Here is an 18288-nt window from a genome sequence, read left to right as displayed (position 1 = left end):
TTCCCAAAGTCTTTCTCTTATCTGCAAGGTTGAAGATAGTTTACCTCCATCATTTCCATATTCCAGCCAGTGGGGAAAAGAATGGGAAAAGAGAAAAACCCCATTCCTTTTCAAGGGGATAAACTGGAAGTTGCAAATACGTAATTTCTGTGTATGTTCTGTTGACAAGAACTTAATTGTAAGACTACGTGTAACTACAGAGGGGCTAGATAATGCGCCCAGTTAAAATTCTACCACAGTGAAGGAGGACTCCCCTGCCACATCTTGCATCTTGCTAATTGGAGGGCTGTGTGTGTGTGTGTGTGTGTGTGTGGTGTATTGTGTATATATTTATCTAAATATGTACAATCTATGATAACAAGGTTGGGAGAATTAAGATTAATTTTTATTTTTTAAAAAAGATTTTTAAATTTTATTTATTTATTTATTTATTTATTTATTTTTTAAGTAGGCTCCACACCCAGCGTGGAGCCCAGTGTGGGCCTTGAACTCACAGCCCTGAGATCAAGATCTGAATGGAGATCAGGAGTCAGACGCTTTAACAACTTTAACACCCAGGTGCCCCAAGATTAATTTTTCGTCAAGTAATATATGTATATGGTTAAAATATAAAATCCTACACAAGGGTATTTATTGAAAAATCACAATTGCTTGGCTCCATTCCTCCCTACCACTAGACTCATTGCCTAGAGGGAACCACTTTTAACTAAATTTTTTTTTGTTTTTTTCTGGTGATTATCTTCATGTCTTTAAATAATGTGGTTAAACTGTCATTTCGTGTTTTATCAACTTCAGACATTATCTGTTGACCTCCTGCCAAGCTGGTGAAATGTTTAACACTACAAACCTAGCTCTCCCTTATATAGTTATATCGTAATTTTTTGCTTCCTCTTTTGTGGACCTTTCCAACTTTTAGTAATATACTTTAACCTCAGTTCTTTTTTCATAATTTATAAACTAACACTATCTCTGGTAACCCTTCTACTTTGTAAGAAAGGATACTAGGGAGTACTCCCCCTTATTTTCCAACTTATTAGTGGCTCTCTTACATTGTCAAAGTTGATAATTTGTATTTTGTCCTCAGCAGTAAATAAATTTTCTGTATTTTCTTGATTTTTAAGTGTTGGAAATCAGTAGTCATCAATTGTATGACTATGTCAACACTTGACTGAGTTATGTACTCTGCTATGAGTTTATTCCCTACTTTCTGTTTCCAACATCACAGACCCGCCTCCCCCAACTATTGTAGAGGAATAGTCAGATATTTTTCCTTGTTTTTTACATTTGATCAGTTGCTTGAAATCATGTCACATTTTAGTTTTTTTCATATCTAAATCATGACTCTTAAAACATTTTTGTTTTTTCCATGGTATTTATCTCCCTCTGCAGCCTTCTACCATCCCACAAGTAGAAAAGAGAAACAGACATTTATCGTGGCTCTAATCTTTTCAAGTTTCTTATTATTTGACTTATGGCTTGGATTCTATTGCATTCTCTCTTTTGAATCCTGCTGACTTCTCCTTTGGATCATTTGTGTATGGACCAACATTAGCCATTATTATAATTATTTAATTAAGGTCCTTGTTCCCAAGGGCGCAGGAGGATTGGGTATGGGTGGTTGTAAAGCTGTTCACTATTTTAGAGAGCCTAATGGTAATTACACATTTACTCGTAATTAGGCTAACCACCAAAAGTGAAACATTAAATTATTTTGCTGTTTGATAAAAACATTTCAGGGCACTGGTAGTTGTATATGTCAAATTACCAAAAATGGCAAAATGACTTATTAAATGTAGCTTAGTTTAGGCATCTTTCAAAATACAGAATTTGGGGCAAAAATAAAAAGAATCTTGTGGTGGAATTTTTGGAAACCACCCAGTAATGGTCTAATAAAGCTTGATTTTAAGCCTTGATATGTTCAGCTTTTTAATAAATAGTGGCATGCTTTTAAATTTGGTTTTTAACTGAGTGGGTGGCTTGGTTGGTTAAGCGTTTGCCTTCAGCTCAGGTCATGATCCTGGAGTCCTGGGATGGAGCCCTGTGTGGGGCTCCCTGCTCAGCAGAGAGCCTGCTTATCCTTCGCTTCCTCAATAAATAAAATCTTTGGGGGAAAAAAACCATTCAGGGGGTGCTTGGGTGACTCAGTTAAGTGTCTGACTCTTGATTTCGACTCAAGTCCTGATCTCAGGGTTGTGAGATGGAGCCCAACAATGCTGGGTCTGGAGCCTGCTCCCCATCGTGGGCGTGTGCATGTTTGCATGCACTAACTGTCCTCTCTCTTTCTCCCCGCCCTCCGACCCCACACGCACGCACACTTAAAAAATATATTACAGTTTGAAAAATTCGGAAAATATAGTTCTGTAACCCAATACCCTAATGATACAGAACAAGGGTCAGGAAACTACACTGCACAAGCCAATCTGGTCTACTCTCTGTCTGTCTGTCTGTATTTATTTATTTATTTTATTTTTTAAAAAGATTTTTATTTCTTTATTTGACAGAGAGAGACGCAGTGAGAGAGGGAATACAAGCAGGGGGAATGGGAGAGGGAGAAGCAGGCTTCCCACAGAGCAGGGAACCCAATGCAGTGCTCTATCCCAGGACCCTGGGATCTTGACCCCAGCAGAGGGCAGATGCTTAAAACAACTGAACCACCTGGGTGCCCCTGTTTATTTATTTAGATGTATTTATTTATTTTATGTAGAGAGAGCGTGAGTGCCCGAGAGGGGCAAAGGGAGAGAGAAAATCCTGAAGCAGCCTCCTGGCTGAGCATGGAACCCAAAGTGGGGCATGATCTCAGGATACTGAGATTGTGACCTGAGCTGAAATCGAAAGTCACAACTTAACCGACTGAGCCACCCAGGGGCCCCAACTCTCTGTTTTTAGTTGTAAAAGTTTTCTGAATACAGCCTTTGTTTGGTGGTGTTTGTGGTTGTTCCCATACTACGCTGATAGTTGAGTTCTTGCAACAGAGACTTTGGTCTGCAAAGCCTGAAATATTTACTCTTTGAAATTTTATGTAAATTTGCTGATCTCTGATATAGAACATTTCTTTTACCTACAGTTTCCTGATGAGCCTTTGCAATTAATCTACTCCTTTTACCCCCTTTCTCTAGCAATCATAGATCAGCCTTATGCCACTATGGTTTTGACTTTTCTAGAATTTGATATAAATGGAATTATACAATGTATAGTTTCCTTGTCTGACTTCTTTCACTGAGATTGGTACTTTTGAGATTTATCCAAGTTGTTGAATGTAGTGGTAGTTTCTTTTTTTGTTGTTTTTTTGTTATTATGGGGTTTTTAAATTTTTTTTTTTTTTAAAGTAAGTTCTATGCCCAGTGTGGTGATTGAACTCATGACCCCAAGACCAAGAGTTGCATGCTGTATTCACTAAGCCAGCCAGCTGCCTCAGTAGTTTGCTTCTTTTAATTGTTGATTTGCATTTTCTTTCTGTTTGTCTTTCTTTCTTTCCTTCCTTCCTTCCTTCCTCTTTTCCTCCTTCCTTCCTTCCTTTCTCTCTCTCTCTCTCCCCCCCCCTTTTTTTAAGATTTACTTATTTATTTGAGAGAGTGAGTAAGTATGGGGTGAGGGGCAGAGGACAGGCAGAGAATGAGAAGGAATCTCAAGGAGACTCCCCGTTGAATGCCACACCTGATCGGAGGCTCCATCCTAGGACCCTGAGATCATGACCTGAGCTGAAACCGAGTTAGATGCTTAACTGACTGAGCTACCCAAGTGCCCCTGCACTTTCTTTTCTTGAATTTCTTGAAAATGTTACTTCATTCTTGCTTTGATTTGAATTTTGCTCTTAGGAAGTCTGATGGTTGCCTAACTTTTTTTTTTTTAAACCCTTAGTTTTTTTAACCCTTATTAGGTAATTTTTTTTAACCCTTATTAGGTAATTACCCTTATTAGGTAATTTTTCCCTTGAGGTTCTGAGGATTTTTTTCCCCATGCCTTTAAAGTCTGATGGTATTTTTTTGTTGTTGCTTGTTTTTGTTTTAGAGGAAGCGTGCTTCCAAGCCAGGCTTGGGTGCTGGGGCAGGGGGAAGAGGGGCAGAAGGAGGAGAGAGAATCCACACCCAGCACTGTGGGACTCCATTTCACTAACCTGAGATCATGACCTGCATTGAAATCAAGAGTTTACACATAACTAGCAGAGGCACCAGGTGCCTCTAAAGTCTGATAGTTTTATTAGTATATGTTGTGAGGTTGATTCTTCCTGGTAATACTTTCACTTACTTTCTGCTGTTTTTCTTAGAGTATAGTTTTAAAATTATTGTTTCTGTTAAATCAGCTGATATGTTTTTTTAATTTTTAAGTTTTCAAATATTTTATTTATTTGAGAGAGAGAGCATGAGCCAGGGGGAGGGGCAGAGGGAGAGGGAGGAACAGACTCCCCACTGAGTGCCGAGGCAGACTTGGGGCTTGGTCCACGGCCATGAGATCATGACCAGAGTCAAAGTCAGATACCTACCCAACTGAGCCACCCAGGCACCCCTTGTTTTTTGTTTTTATTTTTTTTTAAATTTTGTGTATTTATTTTAGAGAGCAGAAGCAGGGAGGGGAAAGAATCTTAAGTAGACTCCTTGCTGAGCTTGGCGCTCAAGGTGGGTGGGGGGGGGCTTGATCTTGTGACCCAGAGACCTTGACCTGAGCCAAAACGAAGAGTTGGATGCTCAACCTGCTGAGCCACGAAGTGCCTCTCAGCTGAAATGTTTTGATTTGCATTTTGTTTTCTTTTTTACAGTATCTTTGAATGGAGTTGGGTTTTTTCTTTTTCCTATTTTTGAACATTTTGTGGACACAGTTCCAGAACACCTTTTTTTTTAGTTTAGTGACTTGCAGTTTCTTTAATGGATGGTGATATATTAGGAGTAGTACTGGGAAAAGGGGAGGAGTCGGCACATCTTGTTACTCTTGTTTCTACAGGATCCTTAATTCTCTTTTTCCTTTATTGCTACACCAAAAGGCACCATTTTATTTATTTATTTATTTATTTATTTATTTATCTGACAGACAGAGATTACAAGTAGGCAGAGAGGCAGGCAGAGAGAGAGGAGGAGGAAGCAGGCTCCCTGTCAAGCAGAGAGCCTGATGCAGGGCTCAATCCCAGGACCCCGAGATTATGACCTGAGCTGAAGGCAGTTGCTTTAACCCACTGATCCACCAGGTGCCCTAGAAGTCACCATTCTTTCCCTATTTTCTTTTCATTCTTCCCCAGAATCAAAGCTTCTTAATGCCACTTCTAGTCCCATTGAATTTTTTGTAAATTTTTAAATTTATTTATGAGGGAGAGAGAGATTCAGCAAGCAAGTGGAGGAGCAGAGGGAGAGGGACAAGCAGACTCTGCCAAGCATGGAGCTCAAGGTGGGGCTTGATCTCAGGACCCAAAGATCATGTGCCAAAACTAGCCTGTGCCAAAACTAGCCTGTGCCAAAACCAAGAGTCAGACGCTTAACCAGCTGAGCCACCCAGGATGCCTGGGTGGGTTAAAGCCTCTGCCTTGGGCTCAGGTCATGATCCCAAGGTCCTGGGATCGAGCCCGATGTCAGGCTCTCTGCTCAGCAGGAAGCCTGCTCACCACACCCCCCCCCCCCCGCCCCTGCCTACTTTAAAAATCTTAAAAAAAAAAAAAAACCAAAAAGCAAAACCTGAGCCACACAGGCTCCTTTGAATTTTTTTTTAAACAGCTTTACTAAAGTATACTTTTATACTATATAATTCACCTATTTACATTGTAAAATTATAATTATGTTATCTTGTTTATTTTTAATCCTATATAATAATAATCCTGTGTACCATTGTGTCTGGTATGTATTAGACAGTCAATAAGCATATTGAGTGAGTTAATAAGGACTTTACTGAATAATGACTGTGTATGGTACCATGAGGGTTATTTGAGTTTAACATAGTATACTTAATCTCAAAGAATTTATAGTTCATTGGGGGAGCCAAATATAATCATTGACCTTGCTTTCTTGGGCTTTGTAACAGTTTATCTACTTGATTTTCATCACGTATCTGCTTTTTGTCATAATCTTTGAAGGCTCCACTTCCTTTGCACATCTCTTCAATGTTTGCTTTTGTTTTTCTTCTTTGTGTATTTTTCCCTGACCGCTTGAGTTCACTTTCATTGCTTCAGTTACCATCTATATTACTAGAAGTCTATATCACTGTCCTAGATCTCTTTCCTGAGCCCCAGATCCACGTGTTCAGTGGACTGCTGTATATCTCCACTTGCATGGTTTATAGCCACTAGCAAATAACTAAGTTATCCTTTTCCTCCTTAACTCTGCTGCTTTTCCAGGATTTTGCAAATCAGTGTATGATATCAGCATCTGAACCATTACCCATTATCTTTCCTCCAAAGCTAGTTAGTTAGGTATATATTATCTATTAAATATAACTCAAATCCTTCTACTTTTCTTCATCCTTGTGTCATCACTGAAGACCAGGTTGTGTTTACCTGGGCCATTGCAACAACTTCCAATCTTGCTCTCCAGTGCAACCAAAGTAAATTCTAAAGTACATCTAGGCATCTCACTCCTAGCTTAAAATGTTTGCCTCATTCATTTCAGAAAATGGAATCATCAAAACAGATAAAGTATTTGAAGTAATGCTGGCCACAGACCGTTCCCACTATGCAAAATGTAATCCTTATATGGATTCTCCACAATCAATAGGTAAGGTCTGGACTTCTCAAAATGTCACGTTTTTGCTCACTTACTGTATAATTTTTGTTAAGTAAAAATGTACTGGGACACAGATATTTATTATTACCTTGCTAGTGTGAATTTTATGCCTCAGTTAAGTGTCATAATTCCAAACAGGCATTTTCGATAAAATGATGTTATGTATTAAGTATTTTTTCAAACTATATATAACATATATAAAGAGTATTTTATTTTATTTTTTTAAAAAGATTTTATTTATTTATTTGACAGAGATCACAAGTAGGCAGAGAGAGGGAGGGGGAAGCAGGTCCCTCCTGAGCAGAAAGCCTGATGCGGGGCTCCATCCCAGGACCCTGAGCCAAAGGCAGAGGCCTAACCCACTGAGCCACCCAGGCGCCCCTATAAAGAATATTTTAAACATTTTTCTTGAAACATACTTTTTTTTTTTTTTTAAGATTTTATTTATTTATTTGGCAGAGATCACAAGTAGGCAGAGAGGCAGAGAGAGAGAGAGAGAGAGGAGGGAAAGCAGGCTCCCTGCTGAGCAGAGAGCCCGATTGTGGAGCTCGATCCCAGGACACTGGGATCATGACCTGAGCCTAAGGCAGAGGCTTTATTTAACTCATTGAGCCACCCAGGCGCCCCTTGAAACATACTTTTAATGAAAATTTAAGTTTAAGCTGAGTGCTGAGCTTTCTTTAGGGCCTTAATGACTAAAGTTTTTTTGATATTAACATCAATTTTTTAAATGAATATTAAAGGAAATAAGTATAATTAAGTGGTTACTGGCTTCTCTGCTTCACTTGCCCTGAATTTTTGGTTTGTCCTTGGTTTTAGAAAGTTCGGTATTTAACTCCTCCTGAAGCAGGTTTTGATGAACTGCTGAGCTTTGGCAGTGGGCGCCTTTGAGGCTTAGAAGGGCCTCAGGATTCTGTCTGCCAGCTGCCATGATTTCTTCTTTTGAAGCACTCTAACAGTCAGCAGAGAAGATCCTGGGGAGCTTCTGAACCCCGAAGGCACCTGCTACCACCGCTCAGTGAAAATTGCTTCAGATGCAGAAGCAGGTAAATAAGTTTCGAGAAAGCAGCACTGGAAGAAAAAACTTGAAAGCTAAAAACTGAGAAAAGATTATGAATTACCATCACACAATAGTATTATAGAGTAAACTGAGATAGATTTTTAGTCTCAAGCTACTCTGATTGCCAGTTGCCCAATAAGTTGCCAGAAATAGGAGGCAATTTTCAGAGATTTTGCATGCCTGATATATATATATATAGAAGTTTATTTTCTTTTTATAAACCTGGAGAGAAAACAAGTCATAAACACCAACTCAACTTCTTGACAACTGTATGTTAGCTAATTGTGGCAGAAGAAATTTTTGGAAATAGTGGGAGTGTTGTACTAAATGAGCATATTAGCCTTTGGCATGATTGTATTTTCTCATTTTAACTGCTGCTTGACAGTACTCTAAAATGCAAAATAAAAATTTTATTTTCTTGAGATCATAAAAACAGAAAATATTATAAAAAAGAATTTGTGAATGTTAGGAAAGGAGTTATGTGGAGTATCTGGTATGTTTTTGCAGCTGAATGTATCAGTAGTTCTCTTCTTCTTTTGCAGGTTTCCAAGCAACAATCAGTGCTCCACACATGGTAAGTTGACTTTGGTCATTTGGATAAATTGATCCCATTTTCCCTCTAAGACGTTTCTTCATGAAAAAGGGTTTTATTTATTTATTTTTTTAAAATATTATTTATTTATTTATTTATTTGATAGAGAGAGAGATCACAAGTAGGCAGAGAGGCAGGCAGAGAGAGAGAGGAGGAAGCAGGCTCCCTGCTGAGCAGAGAGCCCAATGCGGGACTCGATCCCAGGACCCTGAGACCATGACCTGAGCCGAAGGCAGCGGCCTAATCCACTGAGCCACCCAGGCGCCCTGAAAAAGGGTTTTAAAAAAGTTGAATTTGCGGGACGCCTGGGTGGCTCAGTTGGTTAAGCAGCTGCCTTCAGCTCAGGTCATGATCCCAGCATCCTGGGATCGAGTCCCACATCCGGCTCCTTGCTCCGCAGGGAGCCTGCTTCTCCCTCTGACTCTGCCTGCCACTCTGTCTGCCTGTGCTCGCTCTTGCTCGCTCTCTCTCTGACAAATAAATAAATAAAATCTTAAAAAAAAAAAAAGTTGAATTTGTAATTAGATCAATTTTATCATCTATGAGTTATGTAGATTGGTAATGAACCATTTTTTTAAAATAAATACCTTTTTTTAAAATATTTTATTTATTTGACAGAGAGAGAGAGATCACAAGTTGTCAGAGAGGCAGGCAGAGAGAGAGGGGGAAGCAGGCTCCCCACTAAGCAAGGAGCCTGATGTGGGGCTCAGTCCCAGGACCCTGAGATCATGAACTGAGCTGAAGGCAGAGACCTAATCCACTGAGCCACCCAGGTGCCCCGAACCTCTTATTCTTAATACATGACATATAGAGAGAAGTCTTCTTGGTAGATATTGTCATTAAAGTTTTTGTTGGTTGTCATTATTATCTAATCATATAAAAATGGGATATAAAAGGTTCTTTAGTGATGAACAAATTAAGGAAGAGAATATATTTTATTAAGACTTTATTTATTTATCAGAGAGAAAGAGCACAGCCAGGGAAGCAGCAGGCAGAGAGAGAAGCAGGCTCCTCACTGAGCAAGGAGCCTGATGGGGCGCTCGATCCTAGGATCCTGGGATCGGGACCTGAGTCAAAGGCAGCCACTTAATTGACTGAGCCTCCCAAGTGCCCCAAGGAAGAGACTATTATAAATAATACAATGGATATATTGTAAAAATCTAAGTTGAATATTATTTCTTTTATTTTATATCTTATTTGGAAAATCCATTAGGGATTGGTCAAGTATAGCAGCTATGAAGCTTTATAACTTTGAGAAGGACCTATTTTAAGTTATCTGGCACTTTTAATCTGTTGGGAATTTTCTTGGGTTTTAAATGTCAGTTATTTGAATGAGTACTCTGTTGGTTTTGGGGGAGAAGAACAATAGCTTTTCTGATTCTCTGAGAGTATTTGGGATTGGAGAAGCTCTTATTTAAATGGAAAGCCTTCTTTATATTAAAATAAATTTACATATATTTATGATGAACTGATAATTACACTAGGTGAAAATATAGGAAAATCATTATTGATAAACTTTAAATAGAAATGACGTGGGGTGCCTGGGTGGCTCACTTGTAAAGTGTCTACTTTCAGCTCAAGGCATGATTCCAGGGTTCTGGGATTGAGCCCTACATTGGGCTCCGTGCTCAGCAGGAAGCCTGCTTCTCCCTCTTCCACTGTCCCCCTGCCTATGTCAAACAAATGAATAAAATCTTTAAAAAAAAAAAAGAAAGAACTTTATTTCTAAATTTATTTTCAAAAGATTTATTTACTTATTTTAGAGAGAGGGGCTGAGGGAAGGGGGGAGTCAACTCCCTGCTGAGTGTGGAGTCTGCTGTGGGGCTCTCATGACCCTGAGATCATGACCTCAGCTAAAATCAAGAGCCTGAGCCACCCAGGTGCCCGTAGAAATGACTTTTTATTTTTTAAAGATTTTATTTATTTATTTATTTGACAGAGACATAGCGAGAGAGGGAACATAAGCAGGGGGAGTGAGAGAGGGAGAAGGGAAGAAGCAGGCTTCCCGCCAAGCAGAGAGTCCGATGCAGGGCTCGATACCAGAACCCTGGGATCATGACCCAAGCCAAAGGCAGACGCTTAACAATTGAGCCACCGGGCGCCTCTAGAAATGACTTTATAAAACATGACAAAAGAGGAGCCATTAAAAACATGTATTTTGCAACATAAAAATTTAGGATTTCTGCAGAGAAAAAGATGTTACAAGCAAAATTAAAAGAAGAAAAACTGAGGGAAATATTTATAATACATACAACAACCTAGGGCATATTTCCATATACAAATGTGGGTGTGTATCCTGTAAAGTAAGAAGTGAAAGCCTGGTGAACCCAAAAGAATGTAGTTAAAGTACAAAGTACAAGAATGATAGTTCATAGAAAAAGAAATACAGATGACATTAGCGCTTAAACAAATGAAAAAAATGTCATTTTCATTTATATTTATATGCTTAGTAAATCACACATTAGAATTGTGGTGAAGTACCTTTTTTTTTTTTAAAGATTTTATTTATTTATTTGACAGACAGAGATCACAAGTAGGCAGAAAGGCAGGTGGTGGGTGGAGGGGAAGCAGGCTCCCTGCAGAGCAGAGAGCCGGATGCGGGGCTCGATCCCAGGACCCTGGGATCATGACCTGAGCTGAAGGCAGAGGCTTAACCCACTGAGCCACCCAGGCGCCCCGTGAAGTACCATTTTTCACCTATCAGATTGTCAGAGGTCAAAAAGTTTAATACTTTGTATTAGAAAGAGGGAAACAGTTACATACTTTTTTGTTGAGAGGAAATTGATAGTTAGAAGGCAATTAGGCAAATTTATAAAATGTGAAATAGATAAACCTTTCACTCTTCAGTTTTATTTCAAGATATTTATCCTATGGTATATTTTTATAGGTACAAAATGACTAAAGATTTTCATTGTCCCATTAGTTATAAAGGAAAAAAAATAGTGATCATTGATAGTCCACTAATAATGGATGGTTAATAATTGTAGTACATCCATACAGTGAGATATACTGCAAAGTTGTTAAATGAGGAATCTCTGCAAGTCCCAATATGGCAAGATGTTCAGGAAACATTAAGTATAAAAGTAGAGTACAGAAGAGTATTTATAGTATTCTATAATATACGAAAATCAAATCACATATACATACACACATATGTCTTCCTCTAGGCATGAAAACTAAAAATGGTTTCTTCTAAGGTCAGAAGTAGATGATTAGAGGGATGGGATTGAAAGTGAGATCTCCTTTTCACTCTGTACCCTCTACATGTTACCAGTTTCTGTTTTCTTCTCACTCTCTCTCTTGTTTTAAGTTTATTTACGTAATCTCTGGGCTTGAACTCCCCAACTCCAAGATCAAGAGTTGCATGCTTCTCTGACTGAGCCAGCCAGATGCCACTTCTTTGTGTTTTTTGACCATGGAATAGGAATAGTTTTGTTTTTTAAAAATATTGATTTACTTATTTTATTTATTTACTTTTAAAGATTTTATTTGAGAGAGTGAGAGCATGCACATGTAAGTGAGCACAAGCAGGGAGAGAGGCAGAGGGAGAGGGAGAAGCAGACTCGCCATTGAGCAGGGAGGCAGATGTGGGGCTCAATCCCAGGACCCTGGGATGATGACCTGCCCTGAAGGCAGATGCTTAACCCACTGGGAGCCACGCAGGCAGCTAAAAAGGATGCATTTTTAATCACTTATATATCCTTACCGCTGTCTCTTAATAAGGAAAATGTGTGTATTTATGTGTATGTATATAGTCACACAGTGCATCTATATGTATGTATGTATGTACAAACAGTAATACTACACTGTCCTTTGATGCTTGCTGAACCAGGATGTGAGGAGAATAAAACAGTAATGATTGTGTTATGCGAACAAGCATTTGTGATTTTGTATCTTTTATTGCATAGATCTGAGAAGAGTTTAAAGAAAAACAGAAAGTGAAGAGCAGAGAGAAATGACATCTCTGTTTAATGAACTTTGAAATCACAGACTTGCTTAGAAGTATCTATAATCCTGGAGTATTTTCCAGAGTCTTAATTGAAAATGTGTTGTATGCATTGGGCAAGAGATTAAAAGCAACCTGTTAAAATGGCAGCCTGGTAGATGTGAGCAGATATTGAATCCTCAATATCATTTCTCACTAAACGAGACTAGAGCTCCTTGGAGAAGTAACTGAATACTAGAAAGTGAGGAAGTACTCAAAGGTTTATGAGGTGATGTTGGAAGGACATAGGAGCAGGTTTGAAGAGATTCCCAGAGATCAAATTGTAGACAATTTGAAAATTGAAAAATGATAGATAATGAAGATAATGGATTATAACATTGTGAATTAAGAAACAAAAATACATGAGTTCATAGAGATTTTTTTAAAAAGCAAGTCAGAGACAAAAATGAAAAACAGAAGAATGACAATACATATGGAGGGAATAATAGAACTTTTTAAAAAATCACTATTTTGTAGTCATCAATATAATGATTGAATTGGGCAGAGATCATCAATTAAAACAATTTAGAGGAAGGTTATTGGAACAAAAGTGTTCAAGTAGTCTCAAATTATTACTGTACATATTACTGATTACAAAGAGAAAATTAGGCATTTAAATAGAGTGGTCTGGTTGTTACCACACTGACTGAGTGGGTTGAGCTTGGCAAGTCCAGAGGTGAGGTGGCCCAACATTATGTGCTTCCTGATGTGATGCAGCAGGAGTTGCCTAGCAAGCCTCGTGTGCTGTTCTTGCTAAGTCTTGGATCTGAGTCTAACCCTGAGGAAATTGAGGAAATCTAGAATATGGGGTATTATGTGGGACAGTCAAACAGGACTTCTTAAAGGAGTCAGTTTTTTTGAAGAGTAGAGAAGTGGTGGGTAGAGGAGAATTGAGGGGGGAATATTTAATATTGACAAATCAAGTGCATGAACCTTGAAAGGACTAGGGAAAAAACAGCTGTAAAGAACATTTTGGGGGGTACCTGGGTGGCTCAGTGGGTTAAGCCTCTGCCTTCGGCTCAGGTTGTTATCTCAGGGTCCTGGGATCGAGTCCCGCATCGGGCTCTCTGCTCAGCAGGGAGCCTGCTTCCCCCTCTATCTCTGCCTGACTCTCTGCTTGCTTGTGATCTCTCTCTCTGTGTCAAATAAATAAATAAAATCTTTTTAAAAAAAAAAGAATATTAAAGAAAAAAACATTTTGGGTACTGTTGAAATTCGAGTATGGTGTGTATGTTAGATGATACTAAATTGATTATTTTCTTGAGGGTGTTAATGGTGATGTGGTTGCAAAGGGAGATGTCCTAGTTTTTTTTAGCAGATTCATGCTGAAGTATTTTGGGGTGAAGTATCGTGATGTCTACAGCCTATTTTCAGATGGTTTTGTAAAACAGTTGGCACAATATATAAAGTTGGTGACTGTATATAAGGAAAAAAGTGTATTCAATGTATTTGTGCTTTTAAAATTTTTCATAATTATAAAAAAAGAACTTCTAAAAAACTTAGTTTGAGAATTTAGAGATAAACATGGGTTATCCAGAAAAATATTAGCTAGGCTGATAAAAGCATAAAAAAAGGTAGCAATTGTGATTGAAGGCCTTGACATTTTACCTCTGGATGGGACTTTAATAATAAATCAGCATACTTCTTATTTTTTTTTTTTAATTTATTTGATAGAGATCACAAGTAGGCAGAGAGGCAAGCAGAGAGAGGGAGGGGGAAGCAGGCTCCCTGCTGAGCAGAGAGCCTGATGCCGGGCCTGATCCAGGGATCATGATCTGAACCAAAGGCAGAGGCTTTAACCCACTGAGCCACCCAGGCGCCCCAGCATACTTCCTTTTTAAAAAAAACAAATCTTATATGCAAACATGGTACTTTAAAAAAAGATTCCTGAGGCTTTTTTGGAATTAAGATGGTACAGTACTGACTGTAGGTTGAGGATTAGCACCTTCAGAAACTTCCTTCTTGTCCTTTGATTTCTGGATCAGGAAAGCCAGATATTGTAGGCATTATTTTGTTTCTTTGACTACTTCCCTATTCTAGGCCATACTTATTATCTTATTAGTAGAAATTATTAAACCTCATAACTGATTATTGTAAGAGTCTGCTGAAAGCTGCTATTTATATTTAATCCAGAACTCTTTTTCATAACATAAGTGTTTTTCACTCTTCAGTCAAGAGCCTCTTTTGTAAAGCAGTCTATGTGAAAAATTGATAAAGTTAGTTCTCTAAAACTCTTTCCCCAAAGCACACCCATCCTTCAGTGTGCATTTGTGTGTTATCACTAATGGGCTTTTTTGGAACCTTAATGACTTTCTGGAACACTGTTTGGAAACCCTTGGATTGTGTGTAGTTGTATCTATTAAAGGCCCTTTTTTACATCAGTTGTGGAATAGTAGCCTTAACTTTTTTCTTTTTTAACTTTTTAATGTGGAAAGTTTCCAACACCACATATACAAATAGAATAATATAATGAACCCTCCTGTAGCCATCGTCACCTTTAATAATTACCCACAATTTGTTAATCCTGTTTTATCTTTGTTTCATTCTTGCTGAACTATTTAAAGATTTTTTTTTTTTAAAGATTTTTTTATTTATGTATTTGAGAGAGAGAGAGACAGTGAGAGAGAGCATGAGCGAGGAGAAGGTCAGAGAGCGAAGCAGACTCCCCATGGAGCTGGGAGCCTGATGTGGGACTCGATCCCGGGACTCCAGGATCACGCCCTGAGCCAAAGGCAGTCGTCCAACCAACTGAGCCACCCAGGCGTCCCCTTGCTGAACTATTTAAAACCAGATCCCAAACATGATATTATTCACCCCTAAATATTTAAGTATAAATCTGATTCCTTTAATAACATGACTACAATACTATATCATACCTAAAAATCTTCCTTAGTATATTAATATCTTACACATAGTTCATGCTCAGACTGTACCAAGTGTTTAAAAAAAATTGTTTTATGGTTAATTTGCTTAAATCAGGATCCAAACAAGGTCCAGACTTTGCATCTTTTTAGTTTTTTTCAGTCTTTTTCATAACCTTTTAATTTTAAAAGACCCCTTCGTTTTTTAAAATACCACTTATTTACTGACAAAACTCACCCATTTGGGGGAGCCTGTATGGCATAGTCGGTTGAGCGTGCAACTCTTGGTTTCAGCTCGGGTCCTGATCTCAGGGTTGTGAGATCAAGTCCTGTCGGGCTCCACATTCAAGGCAGAGTCTGCCTAAGTTTCTGTTTCCCTCTCCCTCTACCCCTGCCCTCTGCTTTTTCCCTCCCTCTCCAATCTCCCTCAAATAAATAAATTCTTAAAAACAAAACAAAACAAAACAAACCTGTCCATTTGTCCTATAGAATTTCCCATATTCTAAATTTGGTTAATTGTTTGCTATTGTATTTTAACTTATTACCCCCCCCACACACACACACTGACACACACACCTTTTTTTTTTTTTCTTTCCCTTTTCCTTTTCAAGAATACTGCCTAATGGTTTTTTTCTGTTTCATCACATTGGCTGGGGGGCATGGTATCTGATCGTCCGCTTTTAGTGATTGGAATAAATAGTCTTTTCAATAACTTTACTTTTTTAAAAGATTTTATTTATCCATTTGAAAGAGAGAGAGAGAGAGCAGGGGGAGGAACAGAGGGAGAGGGACAAGCAGACTCCGTGCTGAGTGTGGAGCCTGACGTGGGCCTCAATCCCAGGACCCTGAGATCATGACCTGAACTGAAACCAAGAGTCAGATGCTTAACTGAGTGCACCATCCAAGTACCCCTTGATAATGTTTTAAATTATTATACACACTTGGAAAAGTACACAGATCTTAAGTGTATAGCTTAATGAATGTTCACATATGTATATGTGTAACCTAGATGAAGATCAGAATGTTTCCTGTGTCCCAGCAGGCTAGAGAGCCTGCTCTCTAGCTGATTCCTTAGGCTCTAAGGCTTTGGTCACCTAAATTAGTTTTCTAAATAGGGAGTTTACAGTTTGTCTTCCATTTTGAACATTACCTGTTTCTAATGCTTAAAATTTTTTTTATTCCTTTTAAATATTTTATTTATTTATTCTAGAGACTGGGTTGTAGGGGAACAACAGACTCCATGCTGAATGTGGAGCCCTTTGTAGGGCTCAATCCCATGACCCTGAAATTATGACCTGAACCAAAACGTAGAGTCAGACATTTAAGAGACTGAGCCATCCAGGTGCCCCTCTGCTGATTTTTTTTTTTAAGATTTTATTTATTTGAGAGAGAGTGAATGAGAGAAAGAGCGAGTGTGGGAGTGGGGAGAATCAGAGGAAGAAACATTCTCCCTGCTGAGTAGGGAGCCTGCTATGGGACTTGATCCTGGGACTCCAGGATCATGACCTGAGCCGAAGGCAATTGCTAAACCAGCTGAGCCACCCAGGCACCCCCCCATTTGATGATTTTTAATAATGAACATAGCAGGCATTTAAGGACAGCTTTTGGGATTATATTCATTAGTTCTAACTCCATATTTTGGAAAAGCACTGAAATGTAAATTTATAAAGAGGAGGAAGTAGAAAAGGCTTTATTTCTCAGTTTGGTCTAAAGTATATCCAATATGATTTTATTTAATTAGTAATTTGTATATACTGTAAACATAAAAATATATATCCTTTGACCCCCCCCCCAGTTCTTCTTCTAGGAACTTATCCTATAGGTACACTTACAAGATTTTTTTTAAAGATTTTATTTTATTTATTTGACAGATTGCAAGTAGGCAGAGAGGCAGGAAGGGTGGGGGGGGCGGGGGAGTGGAGTAAGCAGGCTCCCTGCTGAGCAGAGAATCTGATGCAGGGCTTGATCCCAGACCCTGGGATCATGACCTGAGCCGAAGACAGAGGCTTTAGCCCACTGAGCCACCCAGGTGCCCCAAGATTTATTTATTTATTTTTTTAAGATTTTACTTATTTATTTGAGAGAGAGAGAGCGTGCATGCACTAGTTTGGGAAGGGGCAGAGTATCTAAGCAGACTCCTGCTGATTGTGGAGCTGGGTATGGGGCTCGATCTCATGACCCATGAGATCAGGACCTGAGGCGAAACCAAGAGTCAGATGCTTAACTGACTGAGCTACCCAAGTGTCCCACTTTATAAGATTTTTATTTATTTTTTTTAAAGATTTTATTTATTTATTTGACAGAGAGATCACAAGCAGACGGAGAGGCAGGCAGAGAAAGAGATAGAGGGAAGCAGGCTCCCTGCTGAGCAGAGAGCCTGATGTGGGACTCGATCCCAGGACCTCGAGATCATGACCTGAGCCGAAGGCAGCGGCTTAACCCACTGAGCCACCCAGGCGCCCTATAAGATTTTTATAAAGATTATTATATTATCCTATACGTACAGCTTTTAAGATTATTTCATACCTTTTGTTACAGAAGATTGGAGCTAAGTTAAATATTTCTCATTAGGGATTTTTGGGGGGGTGGGTTTTCTTATTATACGTATAAGAATATACTTCTCAGCCTCAGAAAGGAATGAATAGGCTATTTAATTATTGATAAGAAAGGGGCGCCTGGGTGGCTCAGCCGGTAAACGGCTGCCTTCAGTTCTGGTCATGATCCCAGGGTCCTAGGAACCCACATTGGGTTCTCTGTTTAGCAGAGAGCTTGCTTCTCCCTTTCCTTCTGCCTGCTGCTCCCCTTGTTTGTGCTCACTTGCACTCTGTCAAATAAGTAAATAAAAATCTTAAAAAGAAACCTTAAAAAAAAAGTATTGATAAGAAAGTTTCTTCAAGGGGTGCCTGGGTGGTTCAGTGGGTTGGACCTCTGCCTTTGGCTAAGGTCATGATATCAGGGTCCTGGGACCAAGTCCCGCATGGAGGGGGGGGGTCTCTGCTCAGCAGGGAACCTGCTTTCCCCCCACTCTCTGCCTGCCTCTCTGCTTACTTGTGATCTCTCTCTCTGTCAAATAAATAAATAACATCTTTTTA

General features: G+C 39.0%; 1 protein-coding gene across 2 annotated transcripts in view; it reads left to right on the top strand.

Annotated features, from left to right (window-relative positions):
* The window catches only part of PCMT1 (protein-L-isoaspartate (D-aspartate) O-methyltransferase), a 45661-nt gene that overhangs the window by 7585 nt on the left and 19788 nt on the right, over window positions 1–18288 (top strand). For both annotated transcript variants that reach the window (XM_044247034.1, XM_044247036.1), the window contains exons 2-3: window positions 6585–6689; window positions 8301–8332. In XM_044247034.1, coding sequence (XP_044102969.1) covers window positions 6585–6689; window positions 8301–8332 — 137 coding nt within the window. The remainder of the gene's footprint in view (window positions 1–6584; window positions 6690–8300; window positions 8333–18288) is intronic.

The sequence above is a fragment of the Neovison vison genome, chromosome 1, assembly GCF_020171115.1.
Source record: "Neovison vison isolate M4711 chromosome 1, ASM_NN_V1, whole genome shotgun sequence".
In the NCBI taxonomy this organism is placed as follows: domain Eukaryota; kingdom Metazoa; phylum Chordata; class Mammalia; order Carnivora; family Mustelidae; genus Neogale; species Neogale vison.
The sequence above is the reverse complement of the archived record's forward strand: the minus strand, read 5'-3'. Positions and strand labels throughout refer to the sequence as shown.